This window comes from Capsicum annuum, chromosome 3 (assembly GCF_002878395.1).
Source record: "Capsicum annuum cultivar UCD-10X-F1 chromosome 3, UCD10Xv1.1, whole genome shotgun sequence".
In the NCBI taxonomy this organism is placed as follows: Eukaryota; Viridiplantae; Streptophyta; class Magnoliopsida; order Solanales; family Solanaceae; genus Capsicum; species Capsicum annuum.
In genome coordinates this window covers 86706927-86731898 of record NC_061113.1, presented here as the reverse complement: position 1 = coordinate 86731898, position 24972 = coordinate 86706927, and the positions used below count along the sequence as shown (strand labels likewise).

At 33.8% G+C, this 24972-nt stretch overlaps 1 protein-coding gene across 1 annotated transcript; it reads right to left on the bottom strand.

Annotated features, from left to right (window-relative positions):
• Positions 1-10660: 10660 nt before the first annotated feature.
• LOC107842387 (serine/threonine-protein kinase AGC1-7) lies at positions 10661-19820 on the bottom strand. The gene is made up of 3 exons (XM_016686202.2): positions 15373-19820; positions 12408-12889; positions 10661-11986 (listed from the first exon to the last, which is right to left on the bottom strand). The coding sequence occupies exons 2-3, from the start codon at positions 12887-12889 to the stop codon at positions 11107-11109; spliced, it is 1362 nt and encodes a 453-aa protein (XP_016541688.1). The 5' UTR covers positions 15373-19820; the 3' UTR covers positions 10661-11106.
• Between the last annotated feature and the right edge of the window lie 5152 nt (positions 19821-24972).

Sequence of the window (24972 nt, the reverse complement as noted above, 5' to 3'; positions counted from 1 at the left end):
ACGTCCATGCCCTTGATTTTTCAAAAATTTAGGATGGAGGGGATTTATGGATTTGCAATAGCACCACACACAAATTGCTAACCTATGGCTTTAACCAAAGCCTTAGTCTAACATTTAGGCTCAATAATGGGTGACCTAACCATATGGCTACTCAGACTTCGCCAATGGTGTATAAAGTGATCCCAACTTAACAATGTATAATGCTATATGTACTTAGGATTTCCTTGCATTAAATTACACTTAATGCTACGGGTACTCAGAATTTCCCTACACCTGTGTCTCAAACCCAAACGCGGTACTTTACCTTTAAGAATGTCGTCACTCAATCCATCATAGGGTAAAGCTAATTGTGCATCAACAAGAATAAAATAAAATTAAATCATAAGAATACTAAAAGTAGAAGAAAAACATGATAAGCCATAAAGCGTGGGCACTATCAGAGAACCCAAAAATATAGCATCTCAAAATGCAATAAAAATAATATCCAGAGTGTTATCCAAAACACTACCCAATAACATCCAAACAGTACAAATATACGGATAGGCACCCCAACTAGAATGTTGGCAGTGCCCTCACTACCTAGTTATCAAGGTAAGAGTATAGGATGCTCCCTAAATCAGCTTCATCATCTTTGGTATACCCTACATCGTCTCCACCATCATTAGCACCAGACCTCTCAGTAGTGGATCCTTAATCACTTTTACTCCTCAATGAAGGTCGATGTTCTGTAGGCTTAAGCACCTTGAAGATGCTCTTTACCCCACTCCACAGCTTGGTGAAGAATTTCTCTCTCTTTTTTTCTCTTCAACAACATTTTCTATGACTCTTGGAGGGTCCTGTGTGATATTTCCAACGTCGAATATGCTCTTTCCAATTTGGCGACCCTAACACCTTGCTTATTTATCTCCTCCTGATATATTTCATAGTCGGACTGAGCCACTTATGAATGGTGAGTAGTGGAGGATTCTCCTGGCCTCTGGGTAGTCCTGAAGCATATTTTCTGATAGCAGAAATTCTATCAAAGAATTCTGGGAACTTTACTAGAGCTTTGTCTATAGAAATACTCCATTCTAGGTGTAGCTTGGACCTTGGGAGGTTCTTGTAATACTGGTAGTGGTTTTCTAGAAGAAAGTCTCCAGATTCATCTAAGTCTCTTATTCTGTAGCTGAGTACCTATATGTAGGACATTTCGGACTATTTTTAATATTTTCAAAGCAAAACGTATGCTAGATTAACAAGAAAAGTATATGTGGCACTGTTATAGGAGATTCGGGAGTGAAAAATAGATGTGAAAAAAGTTGGGTTTCTATAGGAAACTGTACTCATGTATGGTGATCGCGGAGTATTTATCGTGATCGTGCTACTATGGTCGCGGTCATCAGGATCGTGGTCGCGATTCCTGAGACTGCAACAACAGTTCTTCCATTTCTTAAAAGATACGAACTTAACACCAACTTTGTCTTCCAACTAGGTGTACAACATCATGATTAGATAAAATAATCCTAGATAGCATGATTGAAACCCTAAATTTGAAGGAATTCATGTTGGATTCATTTGGGCAATGAATGGACACCTATTGTACACGTCAATTATAACCAGTCTAGGTTATAATATGGGTACTCAAGACTTCCCTAAGTGATGTGTAGATGCCCTACAGCTGCTAATCACAATATAATTATAAATACGCATAGTTTTGGCATTGTAACACTATTTCAAGATCATTTCTAGCTACATGTCCTAAGCATACAATAACAGTGAATGTAAGGGAGTTTAAGACTACATACCAGGTAACTGATACAAAAGGTTTGAAATGAAACCTTGGATACTCTTGAGAGGCCAAAAATTTGAGGGAAATTATGAGAAAATTTAAAACTAAGGTGCATGGTTGCATGACATTCGGATGCTCTTTTTTACTGTGAGTTATTCATAATCACGATCCAAGTTACGCAATCGTGGTCACATGGTCTCTGCGACTGCGGAGGCACGGACTTTGGTCACGGTAACTGAGACCAAATATCTAGGGTTCATGCCTGTCCTACTTATTCCATTTGCCAAATTCACACACCCCTTTATTCCAAATTCAACCAAAATGTCTTTAAGCACCAACACTTTATGGAATATGCATACACACAAATAACAACAAAAATCAAAATCTACCCTAGCATATGTAAATAAAATTAAAGGGTGTTATAGGTCATGTTCTATGGATAAAAACTCAAATTACTGTAGAATTAACCTGCTTGTGTAATTTAAACTAGGCTGCATGTCCTAACATAAAGAGATCAGTCACTGGATATATCATACATTTTGAAGGATCCTTGGTGTCCTTGAAGTCTAAAAAGCAACTTACAGTGTGAAGGAGTTTAGCTGAGAAAGAGTATAGTAGTATGGCGTTAGCATTGGTAGAGATTACCTAGTTAGAATGATTGTTTCTAAGTTAAATGTTCTTGTCATTAAACTTATTAACATTCTGAGTGATAACAAGTCTACTATCTAATTAGCAACTAATCATATATTTCATGAAAGGATAAAGCATACAAAGATTGATTGCCATTTCATTGGAGAAAAAATGAAAGTAGGATTAGTGAAAACTATGCATGTTCCTACTCAATATCAGGTGGTTGATATTCTCAATAAGGGTCTCAGTCAAGATCAACATTATAATTTGTTAAGCAAGCTTGGTGTGCTTAACATCCTGCACCCTTCATCTTGGGGGGGGGGGGAGATGATAAAATGTACATGATTAAGAAGTCAGTTATATGTAGGTTAGAGTTAGTTTCTTTACTATGCCATTGAGTTGGTTACTGAGAGTTGCTATTGTTACATTGTGGACGATCACAGTAAGCTGAGTTGGTTAGTTTGTTAGGAGGGGCAGAAGCTTTTAGAATAAGTTGTAATTGTCTATAAATACTCAGCTAAGACACATTGTAATGTAATGAACTCTATTCAATACAACTAATTGATTAAAGTTTCCATTCTCTTCTCAATGTAGTTAGTTTCTTAGAGAATTCTAGCTGATCTAGAGTGATTTTATCATGGGTTGCACCATTAAGGATGACCCGATCCATTAGGTAAATATAAAGATGATTTTTGGTTAGAGAAGTTATTGAGTTAAAATTAAAACCTGTCACAATACATTCAAAAGAAAGAGAGGTACAATTAGTTCAATTGAGGAAAACCTTCTCTTGTTTTTCAAAATGGAAAAAAAAAAAGAAGATAAAACCATATAATTAATGGAGTAGAACTCTATTTTCAAGAGAGACATCGGCTTAGAGCAAATTTGAACACAGGTCCTATGACTTTTTCACTGCTTGGAACAATTAGTTTTAATTCCTACCACAATTTTTTTTGTTAATATTCTAAATTAGGTTAGGGGATTGCCTCATCTTCTCTTCATAGTGGATCAAGCAAAATCGATTCCCTTTTCTGGTTGCTCAACTTCCTGAATGAGTTGAGCTGCAATTAAGACACTCCTTGCTATCATGGTGACACTAGTCAATTTAGGTACTTTGTTTCTTTGTCATATTTTTTGTCTAGCGTATTGACGTTACCTTATTTAAAAGTAACCTTATTTGGATGTTACCTTATTTAGTGTCACAAAATAAGATAATGATTATCACAAAATCATGAATCTAATCCCCTTAAATCTGCAATCCTTAAATCAGGGATCTCCTCTGTTATTAGGCTAGTAATTAGGAGACAATTAGGACTCCTTTATCTGTATAAATACAGTGTAGGTTCATTGTTATGTACATAATAAGATTGAATAATTCTTTCATCTATATTGTTCCAGTTTTCTTCCTCCTTATAACTTGGTATCAAGAGCCTTATTTTTTCCTCTCTCTGAGATCTGAATATTCAGTTTTTTTTTTCAAAAAATCCATTTGATTCATCTTGGGCTCGGATTCTTTATCCACATCTATTACTCTGGTTGTAATCTTTGGATTTATTTGTTGATTCCCTCCGACTCCCATTTTTTTCTTCAATCAAAATGGATTCAACGAGATATCTTGTCAACCAAATTCGACGGACATAAATTTCCAATATGGAAATTCCATTTCAGGGCTTTCATTAGAGGTAAAGTCCTCCTTGGTATTCTAGATGGCTCAAAGACTATACCTACAGAAGACAAAGAAAATGAAGTTTGGGAAGTTAATAACGGCAAAATCATAACATGGCTTGTCAATTTCGTTTCTACTAATCTAGCTATGGAACTGACATCTTTTGAGAAAGTATCTGAAATATAGAGTCATCTACATACTGTCGGTAACCAACAAAATTTAGCTAGAGAATTTGAACTAGAAAGGCTACTTGCAAAATTGACACAAGGTGAGAAAAGTGTTCGGTGCTTTTATTCGGGACTACTCAGATTACAGGCAGAGCAAGATCAATGTTTTGCTGCCTCAATTAGTGCTGTTGGACTAAAGGACTTCATGACTAATACGAAGAGGACAAGGACTGTCCAATTCCTTATGAAACTCAGGTCTGAGTTTGAGCCTTTATGTGCCAGCATTCTCAACAGAGAAAAACTACCAGCTTTAGATGTGGTGGTTTCTGAAGTACTTTGAGAAGAAAATCAGTTAGGTTCTCAAGCCTCTATGGGAAATTCCCTTTTTGTGGACACTACCATGGCTACATATAGAAGTTCTTCTTTGGGCAACTCTAACTAACCAGTTCAATGCTATCATTACAAAGAAACTGTGCATATCATTTCCCATTGCAAGAAGCAAAATTATTGTAACTATTGTAAGAAGGATAGCCACATTATTCTGGAATGCCGTAAGAAATCTGGTTCAGTAAAACGCTCAACTCCTTATAAAGCCTTTCACATGATGACAAGGGATGTGGGTACACAACACACTCCAGAAACATAAAATACACCACAATTATTTGATCGCAACGATATTTATAAGATGATACAAGATTCATTGGCAGCTGCTCTCCCTAATGCAATATCTATAGCTCTGACCGCTACATATCCCGGTAAGAATAAGATTTTGAATTCAATGGTATGACATATTGATTCTGCTGCATCTAACCATATGACAAGAAACTAAAAACCTTTTTCTAATCTATCTAAAACACCTTCCACACATGAAATTGTTACTGCAAATGGCCATGTTTTATCTATATCAGGTATGGGTTCCATTAAACCATTTTCAGAAGTTCTTTATGTACCGAAACTTACTGCAAATATTTTATCCGTTGGATAACTTGTAGAACAAAATTGTTTGGTTATTTTTTCCTCTAATGGTTGTATTACTCAGAACATATTAACAAGAAAAATGATGGCCAGGAGGTGTAAGGTTGGCAGGCTGTTTCTTCTTCAATCTCCAGACATAAAATTTCATCATTGCTTTTTTTCATCTTCAAATAAAGATATTGAGTTTTCAAATAAAATGTGGACCTTATGACATCTTCATTTAGGCTATCCACATACTTTGCATTTAAATTTCATGTTGAAATCCTGTAATTTGTTGGGTAAAGACTCACTAATTTTTCTCGCTAAATTACCTTGTGAGAGCTGTGCAAAATCAAAGAGTCATAAACTCTCTTTTCAATTAACCAATACTACTTATTCTACTCCATTTGATTTAATTCATAGTGATGTTTGGGGACCTTCTCCAATTATATCTCGTATGGGTTACAAGTATTTTATCTTGTTCATCGATTAAGCATCTCGTTATACATGGTTTTTTTTAAACACAAATCTGAGATACCAAACATTGTCAAAATGTTTTATAGCCTCATTGAAACTCAATTTGAGAAAAAAATCAAGTTTTTTCACTCAGATTCGGGAGGAGAGTATGTAAATTCAAACCTCACAAGTTTTTTTTCAAGAAAAAGGCATTATTCACCAATGTTCTTTCCCCTATACACCGGAACAAAATAGTGTGATGGAACGTAAGAATAGATATGTTGTTGAAACTGCCTTAGCTCTTCTTGATACATCAAATATTCCAAAAATATTTTGGGTTGAAGCAATTCGAACGTCCTTTTATCCTATAAATAGAAAATCATCGTTTGTTATCAAACAAAATTGCCCTTATTTTGTCCTTTTTAAAAAATTGCCCGACTATTCGCACCTTAAAGTATTTGGTTGTGTATGTTTTGTTCTTTTTTCAGACCATGAACACCATAAATTATCGTCGAAAGTGTTAAATGTACTTTTTTGGGGTACAATGATATCCAAAAAGGGTACTTGTGTTATTATTCATCACGTCACTTATTAAGAATATCTCGACATGTTATCTTCTTTGAAAATTCTTTTACTTATACTAGTAAAACTCACAATTATCTACTATATCCTTTTTGAAAGAATTCACGACTCATGATTCTGCTTGCCATAGCAACCTAGCCGTTGGTCCATCGCCAAACTTGCTTTCTGCCACAACAGGTACTACTTATGACTTTGATCCTTTTTTGATAATTATATTACTTCGATGAACACTAATTCTTTACCTCACTAAGATGATTGTCATAATGTTTCTTTAAATAGTAATAATCTACCTCCACCTTCTCAAAATATCATTGACCCTGTTAGACACTCATCTAGTCATGCTCCTCCTCCAAGCCGATATGGATATTATACAGGCGAATATGGTCGATCATATGCCTTACTAACAATCTTGAATCCTATAGTTGTTCCAAATACTTATATGCAGGCTAGTGGTCAGAAGTGCTGGGAAGATGCAATGAATGAAGAACTAGCAGCCCTTGAGGAGAATGATACATGTGATATGGTGGATAGACCAACAAACGCAACAATTATTAGAAGTAGATGGGTGTACTCAGTCAAGATAAAAGCTGATGGATCCCTAGATCGATATAAGGCAAGGTTGGTAGCTCAAGGGTACAAGTAGGAGTATGGAATCGACTACGAAGAAACCTTTGCTCCAATAGCCAAGATGACGATAGTACGTATATTGCTTGCTTTAGCATCAATAAGAAGTTGGAAGTTACACCAACTAGATATTAAGAATGCGTTCCTACATGGAGATTTGTAAGAAATGATCTACATGAATCCACCACCACGTTACAAATATTCTAGTCCAAATCAGGTGAGTTGTCTTAAGAAATGTCTTTATGGATTAAAGCAGGCTCCTCGCTCATGGTTTGAAAAATTCTAAACTACAATCCTTGGTGCTAGTTTTTCTTAGAGTAGCTTAGATTATTCATTATTCCTATATCAGTCTGGCTCAGGTATTACTATTCTCCTTATTTATGTAGATGACGTAATTATTACAGGGAACGATGAGGTTGGAATCTATCATTTGAAAAACCTATTACATTTCTTATTCAAGATGAAGGACCTTGGAGAGCTAACATATTTTTTAGGTTTGGAGGTAAGTTATGATGTAGAAGGCATAAAATTGAGTTAGCAAAAATATGCAGAAGATCTTGTTAAGTTAGTTAATCTAACTGATCATAAGAAGGTTCATACTCCAATGGAAGTGAATACTAAATGCAAAAAAGAGGAAAGAGAGCTTTTTGAAGATCAAACTCTGCATAGACACCTAGTTGGATCACTTATAAACCTTACTCTGAGTCGTCCTGATATCTCTTATGCAGTACATGTGTTAAGTTGGTTTTTTATGAAGCCCTACAAGATTCACTACTCAGCTTTGCTCAGGGTTATTCGATATATAAAAGGCACAGTGAATCGAAGTCCTTTATTTCCATCATCTTCATCGCTGGACATAGTGGGATACACTGATGCGATTGGGCAGGATGCCCTGATTCAAGACGATCCACTACAAGCTGGTGCATGATGCTTAGATCGTGTATAATCTCTTAGAAGTGCAAGAAACAATCTCGAACATCAAAGTCATCCACAGAAGCAAAGTATAAAAGTATGTCAGCTGCGTGCTCTGAAATCATTTGGCTACGGAGGCTATTATCAGAACTTGGCATCAAAATAGAAGGATCAACCATATTGTATAGAGACAACACCAGCGCAATCAGAATCGCAACCAACCCCGTGCATCATAAAAATACCAAGCACATAGACGTAGATTGTCACTACATCAGAGAACTAGTTGAAGATTGGAGCATTAATCTTAGATATATATCCTCTAAAGATCAATTGGCTGATTTGTTCGCTAAGGCCATGTCAAGAAGTCGACATAATTATCTTTTGTCCAAACTCATATTTTGTGATACAGAACATAAGTTTGAGGAGGGGGGGGGGGTTGACGTTACCTATTTTAAACGTAACCTTATTGGGATGTTACCTTATTTAGTGTCACAAAATCAGATAATGATTATCACAAAATCATGAATCTAATCCCCTTAAATCTACATTCCTTAAATCAGGGATCTCCCCTGTTATTAGGCTAGTAATTTGAAGACAATTAGGACTCCTTTATCTGTATAAATACAGTGTAGGTTCATTGTTATGCATATAATAAGATTGAATAATTCTTTCATCTATATTGTTCCAGTTTTCTTCCTCCTTTTAACTTAGCGTAGATGCCTCTAGCTTTATTACCAACACTCAGTAATACCACTCATTCATCAACTTTCTATATTCTATCATTCCTAACATTCATATATCGTATTTCTAGATGATCTCGACACTTGCAAGTGCGAAAAATATTCAGGGTCAATCAAGTATAGGGGTGGCACACAGGCGGATTGGATTGAATTTGGACGGGTTAAATATATATCGAACGAACAAAAATGATTTAGATTGCAATCCGCCCATATAAATATGGGTAAATATGGATTTGGTCAAATATGGATTGAGTAAAAATGGTTTCAACCTTCTTTAACTCCTAAGCCAAAAACTTAAAACTTCTATATTATATCAACTTGACTTTTTTTTCATTTCTTTTTTTTTTTAAATTTTTTTTTAGTTTTTTTGTCTCTCTTCTATATGTAGCCTCTAGTTTTCTTTTTTTCATTTTTTTGTCATTTCTTTTTTTCTCTCTCTTCTATCTCTACCCTCTGCCCTTTGTTTTTTTTTTCTTTTTTTCCTTTTCCTTTTTAGTCTTCTTTTTTCTATTTTTTATTTTTTTTATTTTTACTTCTTTCTCATTTTTTTTCTTTTTTGGTTGTATTTTATGTTTTATATTTTTTTTTTTCGAAGAACATGGTTAAGTCGAGTACAAATTATGGATGGTGACTAAAATATCGTAACCACTCAGTATATTTGTTTTCACCATCATTTTTTTTCTTTTTCCTTTTCTCCCTTTTCATTATTTTTTCTTTTTGATTTTTTTTGTGTTTTTTTCTTCTATTCTTTCTTTACGCTTTTTTCTCCCTTCTATCTCTAACTTCTACCTCTCTTTCTACTTTTTTTTTTTCCTATTTTTGGTTTTTTTTTTTTATGATAACGAAAATACCATAAGCGTATATTGATTTATATTCACCCAACATTTATAATTCGAGGGTTATGTGGATCCTTAGCCATATAAATTTTAGTCTCAAGAAAATACAGTTAATCATATACTTTTTTTTTATTTTTGATTCGGTGTTCGGTGCCTGCATTCGAGCCCCGACTAATTTGGATCGGGCGTTGCAGGGCCAATTAAGGTGGCAGCGCTCCCAACATAATTTTCTTCATAACCAGGATCGTACCCTCGATCTTTGGTTAAGGGTGGAGCAGCCCCATCCACTGCACCACAATCCATATTGATTTTAATTCATATACTTATTTGTATATAAATACAAATGATAAATTGCACATATTGACAACTAAACTATTCAAATACAAATAATAAATTTATTTGAAATATATAGTATGATACAAATAAATTTAAAGTAAAAAAATATGAAATGCAATGACAAAAAAAGATGAGGAAAAGAATATAAAAAAAAATGACAAAAATGACGAACCAAAAATGAAAAAGGGGAAACAGAAATACAAAAAAATGTAAGGAAATAAAATTGAAAAATAAAAAAATGATGAAAAAGAAGAAAGAAAAAAAGTGTAAGAAACGAGTAAAAAATAAGTGAAAAAGACGAAAAAGAAAAATAAACAAATTAAAGGAAAAAAGAAAAAAAATAGTAAATTAAAGGAAAAAAGAAAGAAAAAAGAAAAAAAAATAAAAAAAGAAAGTGAAATAAAAGATAGAAAAAAATAGTAATAAAGGAGTGAGACTATGGATTATATTTAATTGATAAGAGATGTTATGAATTATATAGGCTAAATGGGATAATTAGAAGCTTATATTTACTAACCCAGGTAGATCTCAAGCGAATATGAATGATGAAATAAGAATGAGAAAGGGGAAAGCGAAAAAAAAAAGAATACAAAGAAAAAAGAAATAAAAATAAAAAATAAAAAAATGGATGAAAAAATGAGAAAGAATAAAAGAAATTATAAGGAATGAGTAAAAAAATAAAAAAAAATGAAAAAGAAAAAAAGTAAATTAAAGGAAAAAAAAGAAAAAAGAAGAAGAAAAGAAACTAAAAAAGAAAAAAAAACTGAAACTTTAAACATAGGTAGGTGATCTCTGTGTTTAAATGGGTATTCATATTTTATCCATTTTGTCCATATTTGTATGAGCTTTAAAATGAATTGAAGTCCATATTTATCCATTTGAAATATGAGTGATCCAATTCATTAAATATGGGTTAAATGAATTCTTTTTACAAATATGGACTGAAATTGCCACCCCTAATCAAGTGTATATAGTTACTCTAATGTGACGGGTTACTAAAACAATCAATAAATAAGTCAAATTAATATCTCAAAAGTTCGTGTCAAGCAATACATTCTCATATGAAATTAAAAGAATGAGTATCACAGAATTATATTCACAATTCATCAGCGGCAGCTACCACTAAAACTTGCGTCAGGAAATCAAAATGCTCGTCTGAAAGTGCTGCAAGTTCCTTTCTTCTCGGAGCACTCAGAAGTTACAATGCTATGCAGTTCTGCACAATAAACACACTGCATATGCATGATGATACAGAGTTGGTTAGAAGTTAATCTTACCAACGTAACCTTAACCCACATTTGGCCATTCGATCGAACATTTCGTACTAAATTAGCATTAACAACACTTGAATGGCCACGATAAGCGAAAATCCTTTGTGTTATAACGTATTTATTTTCTGATCAACGTTGATACGAATTCTGTAGATCGAAATCCGATCCTAGAAGTACTCAAAGTCAATATATGAAGAATCAGTAGAAGTGTTTTTGCTTTTATCTTGACTTTCAGTATCTGGCATTTTCTTATCTGAACAATGAGCTGATGCTTCTTTACTGGCATACTGAGCAAAGTCAACAGGTTCAGGTATAGAGGGAGGAGCAGCACTTCTCACCAAAGCCCAATTGACACCCTCGAAAAAAGGGTGCTGCTTTATCTCAGTAGCACCCCTCTTATATGCAATTCTCTTGTGTGGCTCCTTCACGAGGAGCCCCCTTATAAGATCACGTGCAATAGCACTCACTTGCGGAGTTTCTGGGAATCTCAAAGGCTGTCCGACAACATTGAAGAGTGTGGCACGATTGCCAGAACCTTTAAAAGGTGTTGTCCCGTGCAGAAGTTCATATAAGAATATGCCAAAAGTCCACCAATCCACTGCACTACCATGGCCCTCTCCACGAATTATCTCAGGGGCCAAGTACTCATGGGTGCCAACAAATGACATGGAGCGCACATTAGTGGGCTCTGCCATAAGCTCAGGGAGTGATCCTCCCACAAATAGCCCAAAATCTGATTTAGACTTGCGATTCTTTTTGGTAGGGAGAATATTACGAGGGAAAAAAGTCGAGGGCTGAATACAACCTTGGACTGCATTGTCATTGTCTAAAATGCCGGTTCCACTGCTGAGATTCCCGCCTCCTCCATGTACAGATGAAGACTTGACGAGTGTTGGATTGACAGAGCAGCGGAGGGATAGGTCGAAATCAGACAGCATTATATGACCCTCATCTCTCACTAGTACATTTTCTGGCTTAAGATCCCTGTAAACAATTCCTAGCATGTGCAGATACTCAAGTGCCAGCAACACCTCGGATGCATAAAATCTGCAAAAATAACATTAGGCCATTTGAGAGTAGCAGATTAAACAAGCTAGTTTGGAAGTATATGTTCTGGATGGAAATTAATCAATTGGAAAGGAAACAGAAACAAATGGGACATGTCTAATCAGTATGATATTCTCTATGCTGCAATTGTCTATGGACAAAACCAATGTACAAATTGCAATTTTTGTAACACTATACAAAGGGGACACATCATATTAGTACCTCTGAAAAGCCAATTATTATTAGCAGAACTGATTTTATCAGATACTTGTACTAATTTACATCAGTTGAGAATAATACAAATAAACATGATCATCCGGTTACGATAAACTCTCTATGAATTATACTACTAGATTCATATAGTAGTTACGTTTCAAATGTTATAAGCATGGATTAGGATATAAATCATATAGGTACTAACCTAGACGCCTCCTCAGTAAAATGCTTATTGGGCTGCTTTTGGCGGAGGGTATGCAGGTTACCTCCACTGCAGAACTCCATGACTAAGCAATAGAACTTATCAGTTTCAAAGTGAGAATATAAGGTGGGCAAGAATGGGTGGTCAAGTAGACCAAGAATCTCCCTCTCCGTTTGTGCTCTCAGCAGTTTATTTCTACTTGCAAGAGATCCTTTATCCATCACTTTCATTGCAAAGTAGGTATTTGTTCCCCTGAGTTCCACAAGGTACACACTTCCAATATCCCCATATCCAAGACGCTTCAACAACCGAAAATTGCTTAGACCAAGGGGAGGTCCGCCTCTACCAGAAGCTGAATTAACCGCATCCCATCGAACATCACCACCAGTATGTGGCTTCAGGGGTGTAGTACTACTGGAGCTAGTATCTGTGCAGTCACTAACTTTGCTGGGCTGAAATGTATCTTCTAATGACATGGTGCTCATCTGCAAGTGTTAAGAGAGAAAAACAGAAAAACTTTTGAATCTTGTTATCTTTAACTAAATAGTTTTAAACAAATCATGTGGAGAATTGAAACTAAGAAGTTGCCAAAAAAGAAATGATTATTCTTTTAAAACAGGCTAAAAAAGAAAGTAAAACTAATAAATTGAAATAAAGAAAGTATTATATATTCCCTACCAAACTTCTACAAGCTGGGAGATTATAAGTAAAGATTAGTATGGCAAATATCTTTATAACAGTAAAGAATATAAGGTACATATCTTAAGTTAGAAGAGAGCTTGGCTCCGTTTAATTTCTAAAATTTTGAAATAGAAGTCACTAGTTCCAGCAGTCCTTAATTGCTACTCCCTAGACCTATTGAATTTTAAAGATCCACCTTAGTAGAAATGGAGTTGAAGTAGAGCTAATTTTTTCAAAGCTAATAACTCGAATAGTCACTCAACTTTCAATTTTTATTTCAGAAAATTACTCAACTTTGATCTTTACTTCAAAAGTCACTAACTTTCACATTTTTACTCAGAAAGTCACTTAAACTATTTAATTATTTTTTTAAATAACATTTACTTATGTGAAATTATTATTTAAATGCAAAATTCTAAAAAATAAAAAATTATCCCTTAATTACCCTTTTATCTTATTTCCATAAATTAATTTTCTTTTCTAATTTTTCTTCTCCTTTTCACATATTGTAATTGATTTAATATTAAATATGCCTAATAAAATACTAAAATATCAAATTAAATTTAACAAATTGAAGGATAAAAAATTATTAATATAAACTATATTAATACAATGAAATATTACTAAATGATACATAATTTAACTCATCTATTACTAAAAGTCACGTGTACGTAGTTATTACATACATATAGTGAATCCTAATAACGTAGGCATATTACTCATAATATTTAGTTATGGATATAAAATCCCTAATTCATCTTACATATGTATTTCATACATTTATAAAAAAAAAAAAAAAAAGGACATCTTTAGAGTGAAAACAAGAAAGGGAAGAAGGAGGGGTTGTATCGTTGAGAGCATTGCATTTATAATAAGCTATATAATATGTAAATTTAAATTTAATTAGAATTCAATGCGAACATCAATATCAAATGGAAAAAAGAAGTTGAAACAATGATTGAAAAGGTAGAGTAAAATAATTGTAATTTCAATTCTTTGGTTATTATTAAATTTTAATGTGATCCTTTGATATTTTATTAAACATATTTAATGTTGAATCAATTACAATATGCGAGAAGGAGAAGAAAAATGAGAGAGAGGAGGGGAAATACTCAATTTAGGGGAATAAGGATAAAAGAGTCATTAAAAAATATTTTTTATTTTTTAAAATTTTAATTTAAATAGAAATTCCACATAAACAAATTTTATTTAAGAAAATAATTAAATAGGTTGAGTGACTTTTAGAGTAAAAAGGTGATAGGTGAGTGACTTTTGAAATAAAAACTAGATTTTATGGGATAAAAGTCTAAAGTTGAGTGATCATATGAGTTATTAACTCAATTTTTTCATTTACATTCCTTTCAAATAGATTGTCACAAGAAATATACAATAATCACTATTACTACATTTAAGTGCCAAAATAATTGAGATCAATTATATGAATTCTCATTGAGCATGTTTCTCCTTTTAAACAGACTGTTAACAGAAATAGTTGTGGTATATGTTCAAACTACGACAAGAATTTCTGCACGTGATTAACAATAAATGTCAGGTGAAAATGGTGAATACGATAAAAAAAAAAATTGACCTCAGATGACTCTAAAGGTGTCGGCTTTGTCGACATTATAAAAAATTTAAATTAAAGAACCTGAAAATATGAAATATAAAGAACAATAATTCAGTAACAACGTCATGCAGTCAAATTCTATTCTGCAGATTGTATTCTATTCGCAATACACGAACAAAAGGCAGCATCTTTCTCTCTCTTATTTTTAAAGACAATTTTTTTTATTGAGATTGTGGCCACCCATTCAAAATTGGGATAAATCCAAACAAAATTGGGATAAATCCAAACAAAATTGGGATAACTTAGACTTTTGGTCATTTATTGTCAAATTTCTGCATCCGCCTAAACGAAATCAACTTTAAACACTGAATCTGTGTCCTTTTAACGAACCTTGACTTAATAAGTAGTTCATAGAATGAAACACGAACAATCACACAATTGAACAAGAATAAAAATTTGAAAAAAAATTTAAAAGATGTCGATAGGTACATCAGGATTAGATTTTGTCAGAAACTGAAGGACCATGATTGCAATTTTTTCAGGACTTTCCTAAATCAGACGTGAGGGGGAACAGGAAACAAAACAATATAAAAAAGATGCTTTGTGGAACTGTCTACTATAGACCAGTCTTCCTTGTATGCCTTTGGACGAACCTTATTAATTAATCAACAAAATCCTTCCGTTTTTCAAGAAAAAAATACAAAAGAAAGAAGTACGAACCAGAAGGCTGGAAGATAATGTCCTTATACAAATTTAAAAACCAATAGGCGCACAGATTTTTCCTTGATGGTCATTAAAACAAAATCTGACATTCATTCATATCTGATATAGCTGAGAGCATTTCCAATCTACAGTCTAGCACGATGCCGATCGTTAGGAACGGAGACTTCCAAAAGCATTTGCAATGATCTGTCCTGCAAGAGGCCTGTTGTTTTTATTTTCCCTATCGAAAATTGATATTACCGGTAATAGCATTTTCTTTGTTTTTTTTTTTTTTTTTTTTTAAATTTTAATTTGTATTATTGTTTTTAATAAAAAGGCATGTGAACGCTAAAAAGGCCACGAAAATTGATTGTCTATATATGTTGGGTGGAATTGGATGTAGAACGTTTTGGGAGGAAAACAGAAAGAAAGGAGAACCGCTACAAAATAATGTGGTAAGAGGAAGCGGTAGAGAAGCCTAAGAATCGCCGTTTATATCTGACAACACATTAAGTTCGGATATATTCTTGTTGCAACCTCTCATTCATTATGTTTTGCCTAATTCTCACTATGATTGGGCATGCAATGTCCGAAACTGGTTTATACAGATTTAATATCAAGTAAAGTCCGGCTGAAAGTAGTTCTATTATAGGGTATTCTGGGAACGACCAACTTTTTTGAATTTGTCGAGTATTCGAATATGTTTTTCATAAATTAGGTGCAAATAGTAAAATTCTCATCAATATATCACACAAATATCTTAAGTATGCCAATTAGGAATCAACATCTAAGGCTTGTTATACAGTACTAGTAATACTGAGATTATTTCCTAACTATTGTTTAGTTTGGTGCAGTAAGAACATTTTTGTGTTTATCCATGCTTATTTATTTATTAATAGCCATTATATTTTTAATATCATGAATAACTATACTTTAATTATACAAACTCTGTTACTGAATAGGATGCATAACTAATACATAAGTCAACATCCTATTAAATAAAAAATTAAATAATATAATTGACAAAAGTTAATTATACATAAAATAAAAATCATATTAAATAAAGAATAAAAGAATATAATTGACTAATACATGCATTAATTTCTCCCATACATCCTATGAAACGAAACTTGTGCCTGTGAAGCCATTCACGTGTAGTCCACTTATTATAACATGTCAAACAAACAAATAAAATGGTCACATAATTTTCTGAAAACTGTCGCGTATACTTTTGAAAAGAAAAAAGGATAGAAATATAACAATTCTTTTTTTTTTTTTAAACTAAAACCTTTTCCCCATCTCATAGAGCAGAACCCCACCACAATCGCCCAACGTTGTCTTCTTCATTCTATTATTTTTGTTAAAAAAATAGGAATGCAAATCCATTCTCTGCACTCATTATTGTCTATAACATTTGGAGAACCGTGAAAGTACAGAGTTGATTACATTTAAGTCATGTTGATCTTTTTAATCCCAACATGAAAGTACGTATAGTTGAATTGTAGACGTAGCACAAGGAGACGCAAATTAAAATGATCAATAATGTATAATATAAATTGTATAACTTGCTCTTAGTTAATGTAAGCAAGGTTAATAAACAACCTGAGATCCAGTGCCACAAACTGATAATGCCAATAAGCAAGCTTGAAGTTATTGATAAGAAATGCGATATTGAATGATAGAGCTCAAAAACTTGAGAATAACGATATATTGCTAATTGAATGAATAAACTGCAGATGGATTACAATGCATGATTAGAGATAACTAAACCCTAGAGAGTAACTTTTGTGGGATTTGGCCCCCGGGACAACTCCTATTGACTCACCTCTGTGGCCGTTGTGCAACAACTGGGCAAATGAATTGTGAATCTTCCATCGACAATTGGTTGACCTAGTGCGTTCAAACACCACATTTCATCGCTCCGGAGTAAGGAAAGCCGGTGCACCCAACACTGAACTCAAGTGCCAAGAGTTATGGATACTTGAGAATAGGACTACTTTCTCTGATCGCCACTGAGTCTACATAAGAGCCATATTGCATCTGAGTAAGATCCAACATGTCATTCCCTCCATGTGTCCTTCCTAATTTATAGACTCATCTATCCAAATTTTCACCCAATACAGGTAGTCCCTGCATGTACACCCCGAAAATTCAAACTAAGAGTAGAACCATCCTTCAAGCATATGTAGAATCAAAATTAGTGATTTGATATTATGGGAAGTGATTTAGACATGAATTAAGGTTGCAAGTAACTCTTAGCTCATAGCCAAGTTGAAACCTTCCGTACCAATTGATTTCTTGTGAAGAATCTTCCTATAGTCAGCTTCAAACGAGCATAACTCCTAGATTCCGAAGTATTTTTGAGCTCAAGACCCATCAAATGAAGATATTTGAATTACCTTTCTAATGCATCCAGTTTTGCTTTAATCCATAATGAAGTAAAAAGTAATGATTATTTTACTAAAATCCTGCCAAACCTATTAGTGACGACAAGTCGCCAGAAGACCCAATGAATCGTCAGGTGACTTGTGGTCAAGACAGTGGGAAGCCAAAATTGAGTCCCAGACGACAACTCATCCCCAAACACGATGAGTCATCATGAGGGTTGTCGGCATTGATTCGAGAAGTTTTTCAGATGATTTTAAAGAGGCTGTTTGGTCTTTTTCAAATCTTTTAACTTCAAAACTACGTCGTTTCACCTGTTACATAAAGTATAAGTTTATTTAATCATCACAAATCCTTCAATCCCTCAAATATTAGATCAAAACTTAGCAAAGATAGAGTAAACAAACGACTTCATCTTCTCCAAAGTAAGAAATTAGGGCTCTTAATCTTCAAGTACAAGTCCTCCAAATTTAAGTTCAAGGATCATAAGTAATCAAGTATATGGGTATTCAATGAGGATTTCCTTTCATACTCATACCCAAATTATAGTTTTCATTCATGAATTCTATGATTCTCATGAGCTAGGGTTTTTACCCAATTAGGATACTAAGTTTATATTCAGTTATCCATGATATATTTTTTCATTCATGAGCTTGTTTTCATAATTATTTATGATTTCTTATGACTATATTATAGAATTCATAATATTCTCATGTCCATGCATGATTTAGATGATATTATTTCAAATCTAATGTATAAGATCAAATTATGTATGATGTTTTAGTTTTCAAGACTATGTTAAGCATTATTTATCATGATTTTGTGAATTTCATTCTATATTAGTTGACATACCTTGTTTTTCCATGAATTTTAGTATCTTTACATATATAGAATCATGAACCCCTAGTATGTTGATAAATTCATGATTTTGGACTTGTGTTATGAAATTATTCTTCAGAGATGACGAGTTATGAACATCCGATGACTTAGAATATCATGTGTTTTAGTCAAACACCCAGTCCTTCAATTTTTATGATTTAGAATGCTCTTAGACAAAGCACTTATTTTTTAGTTTCAGAATAACAGTCTTATCGAGCATTTTAGTATATCAATTTACTTTCAGTTGAGAGCAGTACTTAGCATAGAGAGGAGGTAGATTCAACAAACCCAAGTCTCAAACAACATGCCACCCTAGGTTAAAGGGATATTCAAGAGTTGAGAGTGTCTCCCTTGCCCTAAATGGGTTCATGAGTGAATTTAGGCTAATCATGGTTCATATCCTTAGTAAGGTATAGAACACCTTTCTAACTTGAGTTACAGGTTGGATTCTATTTTTCTCACATGGTCCATGTCGGTTATAGAAATCTCCCATAGTTTCAGACTTGGTTTTTGTACATGAACCTTAGTTTAATTTTTCTTTCTTATAAACTATGACATTCCAAATTATCATTGCATACTAGTATTTGCGTATTTCATATAGGGTCATTATACTTTAGTTTAGCTCCTTTTGAATTAGTTGGCATTCGGTACAGTTTTACAGTAAGTTCAGCACCAATATTAAATCATATTAAATATTTACGCTTCTACAACTTTTTAATTTTTACAAATGTTTTAGATTGTGATTTAGAGATTGCACTATGCCTCACAAATTTTACGTACATATATAATTTTTATCAATTCCTATTTTAATAAATGGTTCATGTTCTCAGTTTTAATACATGTTTTAAGTATTTTTTATGATGAATGCATATCTTATATACTCAGTACATTAAAAAGTACTGATCAAATACCTCTTCTGCATATATTTTTCATGTGATGTAGATTCAGATACTTACTATCGGGATCATAGTCAGACATATCATAACATCGAGCTAGCAAGTGATGAGTTCTCTTATTTTGAGGACTCAAATCAATTGTAGTTCTTGTATTATTTTTTATATGTATTGATAAGGGATAATTGAGATCATATCTCGACTACCTATAATCAGTATCATTAGAGGATTCATAGATAGTCAGTTAGAGTTATTGTATATAGTTTTAGCTGCATTTTCTTTCAAAATACAATGTTGTAAACTTTTAACAGTAACATATTGAAATAATTTATCTCATGATTATACTTATGCTCAGTCAGTTTAGCTTTAATATATGTTTTAATCAATTGCTCAACTATTATGCCAGTACCATAGGTTAGCTTGCATGACTTAAGGTTCTAAGATTCATGTTACCACTAGGGAGTAGTCTCGGATTGTGACAAAATTTGTATCAGAGCACAAAGCTCAAGTGTCCTTGGGTGTCTATGAAGTCGTATCTAATAGAATTTTGCAAAATGGTACGAAAATAACTATACTTTTTTTGAGAGGATACATGGAATATAGGAAATGTTTTTCTTATTTTATATCCCAGATAATATAGTAGAGACGGTCTCTCAAAAATTTATATAGATTTGAGCATTGCTTTATTTTCACAGACTACACCTCATTTTTAATGTAATAAAAATATTTGAGCTTAAACTTCATATTGATAAAGTTTTCTTAGACAGAGCATACAAACAGTTATGAGATTTCATAAGGTCTTAAAAGTATCATACTAGATCTATGTTAAATGTTTTGAGAGAATTCACTCTTTTCATTAGAATCATACATTAAGCTAACTTAAGATATGCTCTTAGATCCCTTATATCAGAACCCTATAGAAGAATGGCCTAGAGTTAGAAGTGTGAGTACAAAAATATAACAGTTATAGAATTGTTCAAAGATAAACACATTTTAGATAACACCTTATGATGTTGAAGAAGAAACCCTTGACCCTTGAGATGTTATGAAACCCATTTAGGGAAGAGATGTATAATGAGGTGATAAGAAAGTGTATTAAGATCACGAAGCAAAGTGTGCTTGTAGATTTAAATTAGATAGAAGAGGATGTTAAGGTACTCAGTTTTTATAAAAAAATTTGAGTGTACAACCATTATTTCATGATTCTTATACAGTAGTAGTACGTTAGCATAGTTCATGAAAAGTTATAGGGATATCCATGTTAAGTGTTAGAATCTGTGGTTGGATTGTGGGATGATCAAGCTAATAGCAAGGGGAGTATTGAATTTTAAGAGAAAAAAAGGTTTTCCCTTGGTAATTTGACACTTCAGAAGATTCTACATTAGTAAGCATTTAAGTTATAGTATGATGACTATTGGGATAGAGTAAGGTAAGAGATGTATCTCAAAGAGAAGTACTACCAATAGGTTTTACTCTGTTAGATGTAGTTTTTAGGGTAGTTTACTATTTATGAATATATTTATACCCCAATCACTAGAGTGAAGTGATTAGAGCTTAGTTTAGAGTTTATTGAATAGGTCTGTAGACTTGACTGATGGCTTAAATCTAATAAGAGTAATAGAACAAGGAACAAAGTCAAGTTTTGTGATTATAGCAGTTATACTAATGAGTTCTAAAATAGCACTAGGGAATAAAGATACCCAACCCATTCTTATCTTAGTATAAATTTTTTATTACGACACTCTATTCATGCCTTAAAAGTTATCTCCATGATCATAATTCATATTCATGCACTTCATATAGAATCATGCCCATTCTCAATTCCTAGTATAATGAGTGATAGTTCACTCACTAGCATGAATCATACTTTATAACTCTAATAATTCGAGTCTCATGTCATAAAGTTCATAATTCATACATTTTGTCATGACCCAATTTCTCAGGTCATGATGGAGACTACTATAATTGTAATACCCCGAGAATTTTTTCGTTGAAATTTTGTGCTAAATGTGTTAGGTTCTATCTTCTAGAATGAATTATAAATTTTTCGTGTGGAATATTTTAGATTATGACCCACCATTGCGTAGAGTATCGAATAATCTTTCCAACAATATATGGATCATCCAAAAAGGACACCCGAGCGATGAGTTATGAACATTCCGATCGAACCGTGAATAGTAGTGAACAGTAAAATGTGCAGGAAAAAGTACTGAAGCCTGGCGTATTTTTTCTCCAACTTTAAACAATCATAAGTCCTTGTACATAATGATCTGGGTGATCTACTATATATCAATGGAAAGCTCTGCGAGTTCTCTTTCTAATAAAATTGGTTTCATCCAATTTGTCTATCGAAACAAAAAGTTATGGTCGATCTACTTAGCCTATCAAAAGCGAATTTTTGGGTTAACTTCAAACGATCATAACTCCTCGTACACAATGATCTGGGTGAGATACTATATATTAACGGAAAGATATGAGAGTTCTCTTTCTAATAAAATTAGTTTCATCAAATTTGAATATTGGAGTAAAACGTTATGGTTGATCTACTTCAGACTATCAAAACAGTCCACCAAAGGACAGATTCAAGAATTATTTGATTTTTAGGGGCGTTTTGGTCATTCCCCCTCACCCAAAATCCGTCCAAACCCTATATTAAATCCTATTAGAAGCATTATATGTTATATTTCATTAAATTCCCTCAAAAAGAAAACCCTAAGGTCCTACATCCAACTTCAAGAACCTCCAAAGTTCACCATTAATTCTGCAAATTTATTCAAGATTCCAAGTTCCTAGTTCAAGAACTCCAAGAACCATCATTCTAAGGCACGATTAACATCTCAAAAATGAGTATCGATCTAAAGTTCATCATTCAAGGTATGTGGGGTTTTTCAACAAGAACTCTCTTTCGTTCTTGTGCCCAAAAATAATTTTCTTTACAAAGGCATGATTTTATTTGATTTTTAAGAATTTGAAGCATGGACCCATATCTTATGATGATTATTATGAAATCTTGATGTTTATGATTTTAAAAGATGAATTTACATGTGTGGAGATATAAAGCATGAATCTTGAATGATATTTATATGATTTTGATATTTGGGTCGTGAATCCCCATGGAAATGTATTTTTTTGAGAAAGTGTGTGTTATAAGCACGTTGATGTTGAATATTTGAGATATTTTGAATGATTTGACCTTTTGGTCTTAATGGAGTTGTTTTAAACTCGAGTTTGAAAGAAATCCACAATATGGTTGATTTTGATATATGGGAAGCATGATGACTCCCGATGTATATTTATATATTACTAAAATTGTTTTGTTGTGGATTGTCTTTGAAATAATCTGAGCTAAATTAGGGAGAAATCTTTAGCACCGAGTGGGAGGTATAAAGCGACCTTACTTCCCTAGAACTACGTGACTTCGTAGGAGTGTGCCTAAGGCTGATTTATATATTGATCACTAGTTTGTGTGGATTTGATATCGATAGTCCTACTCTGATGGCAAGGATAGAACGGATCTCCCCAACGTGGGTTGTACGTTAGACTCCATGTAGCTCACATGGTTTATGTCAGTTATAGGATCTCCCAGTGTGTGTGTATTTTCTTGTATCTATGGTGAATGGTGAAGTGATTTGAAAGTGGAATTGTGAAAGTTATTCTTTCGAAAGATTTAAATGATATTTACATTATGAGAATTGATATTCTTGATGAACTGAAAGTGATTGACAAATTATTTGATGACTCACATGTGTTATTGTATTTATTTCATCCTCTCATGATTATGATGATTTTCTTTGGGCTATGTGAGTCTTTCATACATCCTGCATATTTCTTATAAATATTTATGATGATGATGTTTATACAACTGCATACACCCCCATGTACTCGATTCCTTTCCATGGTACTGACCCACATCTTCGGATTGGGCTGCATTTTCTTAGAATATAGGTTCAGGTGCTCAGTTCTAGGTTCAACAGTGATTCTTCGGGCACGCTGTTCTACATCCTCAGTTGTGGTGAGTCCTCATGTTCCGAGGATGTGATGTCTGATGTTGGTTTCACGGAATTGTTTACATTTGATAACTGAGTATGAGTCAGTTGGGGCATGTCACCATGGCTCACTGGTTTTATTGATTTTCTTAGAGGCTTGTCAAACTAGTATAGATGTTGGGAGTTGACTAATAATTCATATTTTGTTATCTTTCTGAAATTCTTTTATTCTTGGATGATGATTGCTCTGTTGATATTTGAGGATTATTTATGGAAACCCTATTGATTTGTGTTAAACTGAATGAAAATGGCTCAAAGGATTAGCTTGGGGCTACTCGTAGCCTCAAGCATCGTGTGATGCTCTGAGACCTGTTTTTTGGGGCGTTACAAACTTGGTATCAGAGCTTAAGGTTTTAAGGTGTCCTAAAGAGTCTGACAAGCCGCGTTAAGTAGATTCTTGATTATCAGGGTGTAGCACGCCACATCTATGAGCAAGAGACTACCAGACATTTTAGGAAAAAGTATGATTCTTTCTTTCAGAAGTCTATCGTGCTTAAAGTGTCTCTCTCTGCTATTGATTCGTGCTCTCTTCTTTCAGAAATATTCCTCTACTTCGAGCGAGAAGAAATAATGATGGTCATCAACCTCAACCCGCTGACCCATTGAATGAAAACGTATCTCATGCTAAATTTTAGGCAGCTTTTCAGGCGCTGGCCCAAGCTGTCACTGCAAATATTCAGGCCAACCCGACCCCGGCTCCACAGCAGCAGGGAGGTGATTCAGCTACTGCCAGGATTCGTGACTTTATGCGGATGAATCTATCAGAATTCTATGGGTCCAAGTTTGATGAGGATCCACGGTTGTTTTTAAAGGAGGTGCGGAATATTACTCAGTTAATGCATGTATCTAAGGAACATAGTGTGGAGTTGGCTGCGTATAGGTTAAAAGACCTTGCTTATGACTGGGTTGTTGCTTGGAGGAAAGGTAGAGGTGAGGGAGTTGTCCCTACAACTTGGCAAGAGTTCCAGGATGCATTCCTGGATAAGTTTTTCCTTTTGGAAATGAGGGAGGCAAAGGTGGAAGAGTTTATGAACCTACGACAGGGCTCTATGACTGTTAGAGAGTACTGTCTAAAGTTCAATTAGTTGGCCAAGTATGCTCCTAACTTAGTGGCTGATAATCGGGCTAGTATGTGTTAATTTATGACTGGAGTATCTAGTTATGTGGTTAAGGAGTGTAGGTCTGCTATACTGAATAGTGAGATGAATCTTTCTAGGCTGATGAATCATGCCCAACAGATTGAGGCAGATAAGATTAAGGAGAGAGATAGAATAAGAGGGAATAAGAGAGCTAGGTTCGAGCAGTATGGACAGGGTCAGACTAGATCGCAGGGAGGGAGTCGCCCTCAGTATCAGGATTGTTCGTCTATACCAGCACAGTTATCTGCTAATGCTCCCGTGCCTAGAGGTAGGCAG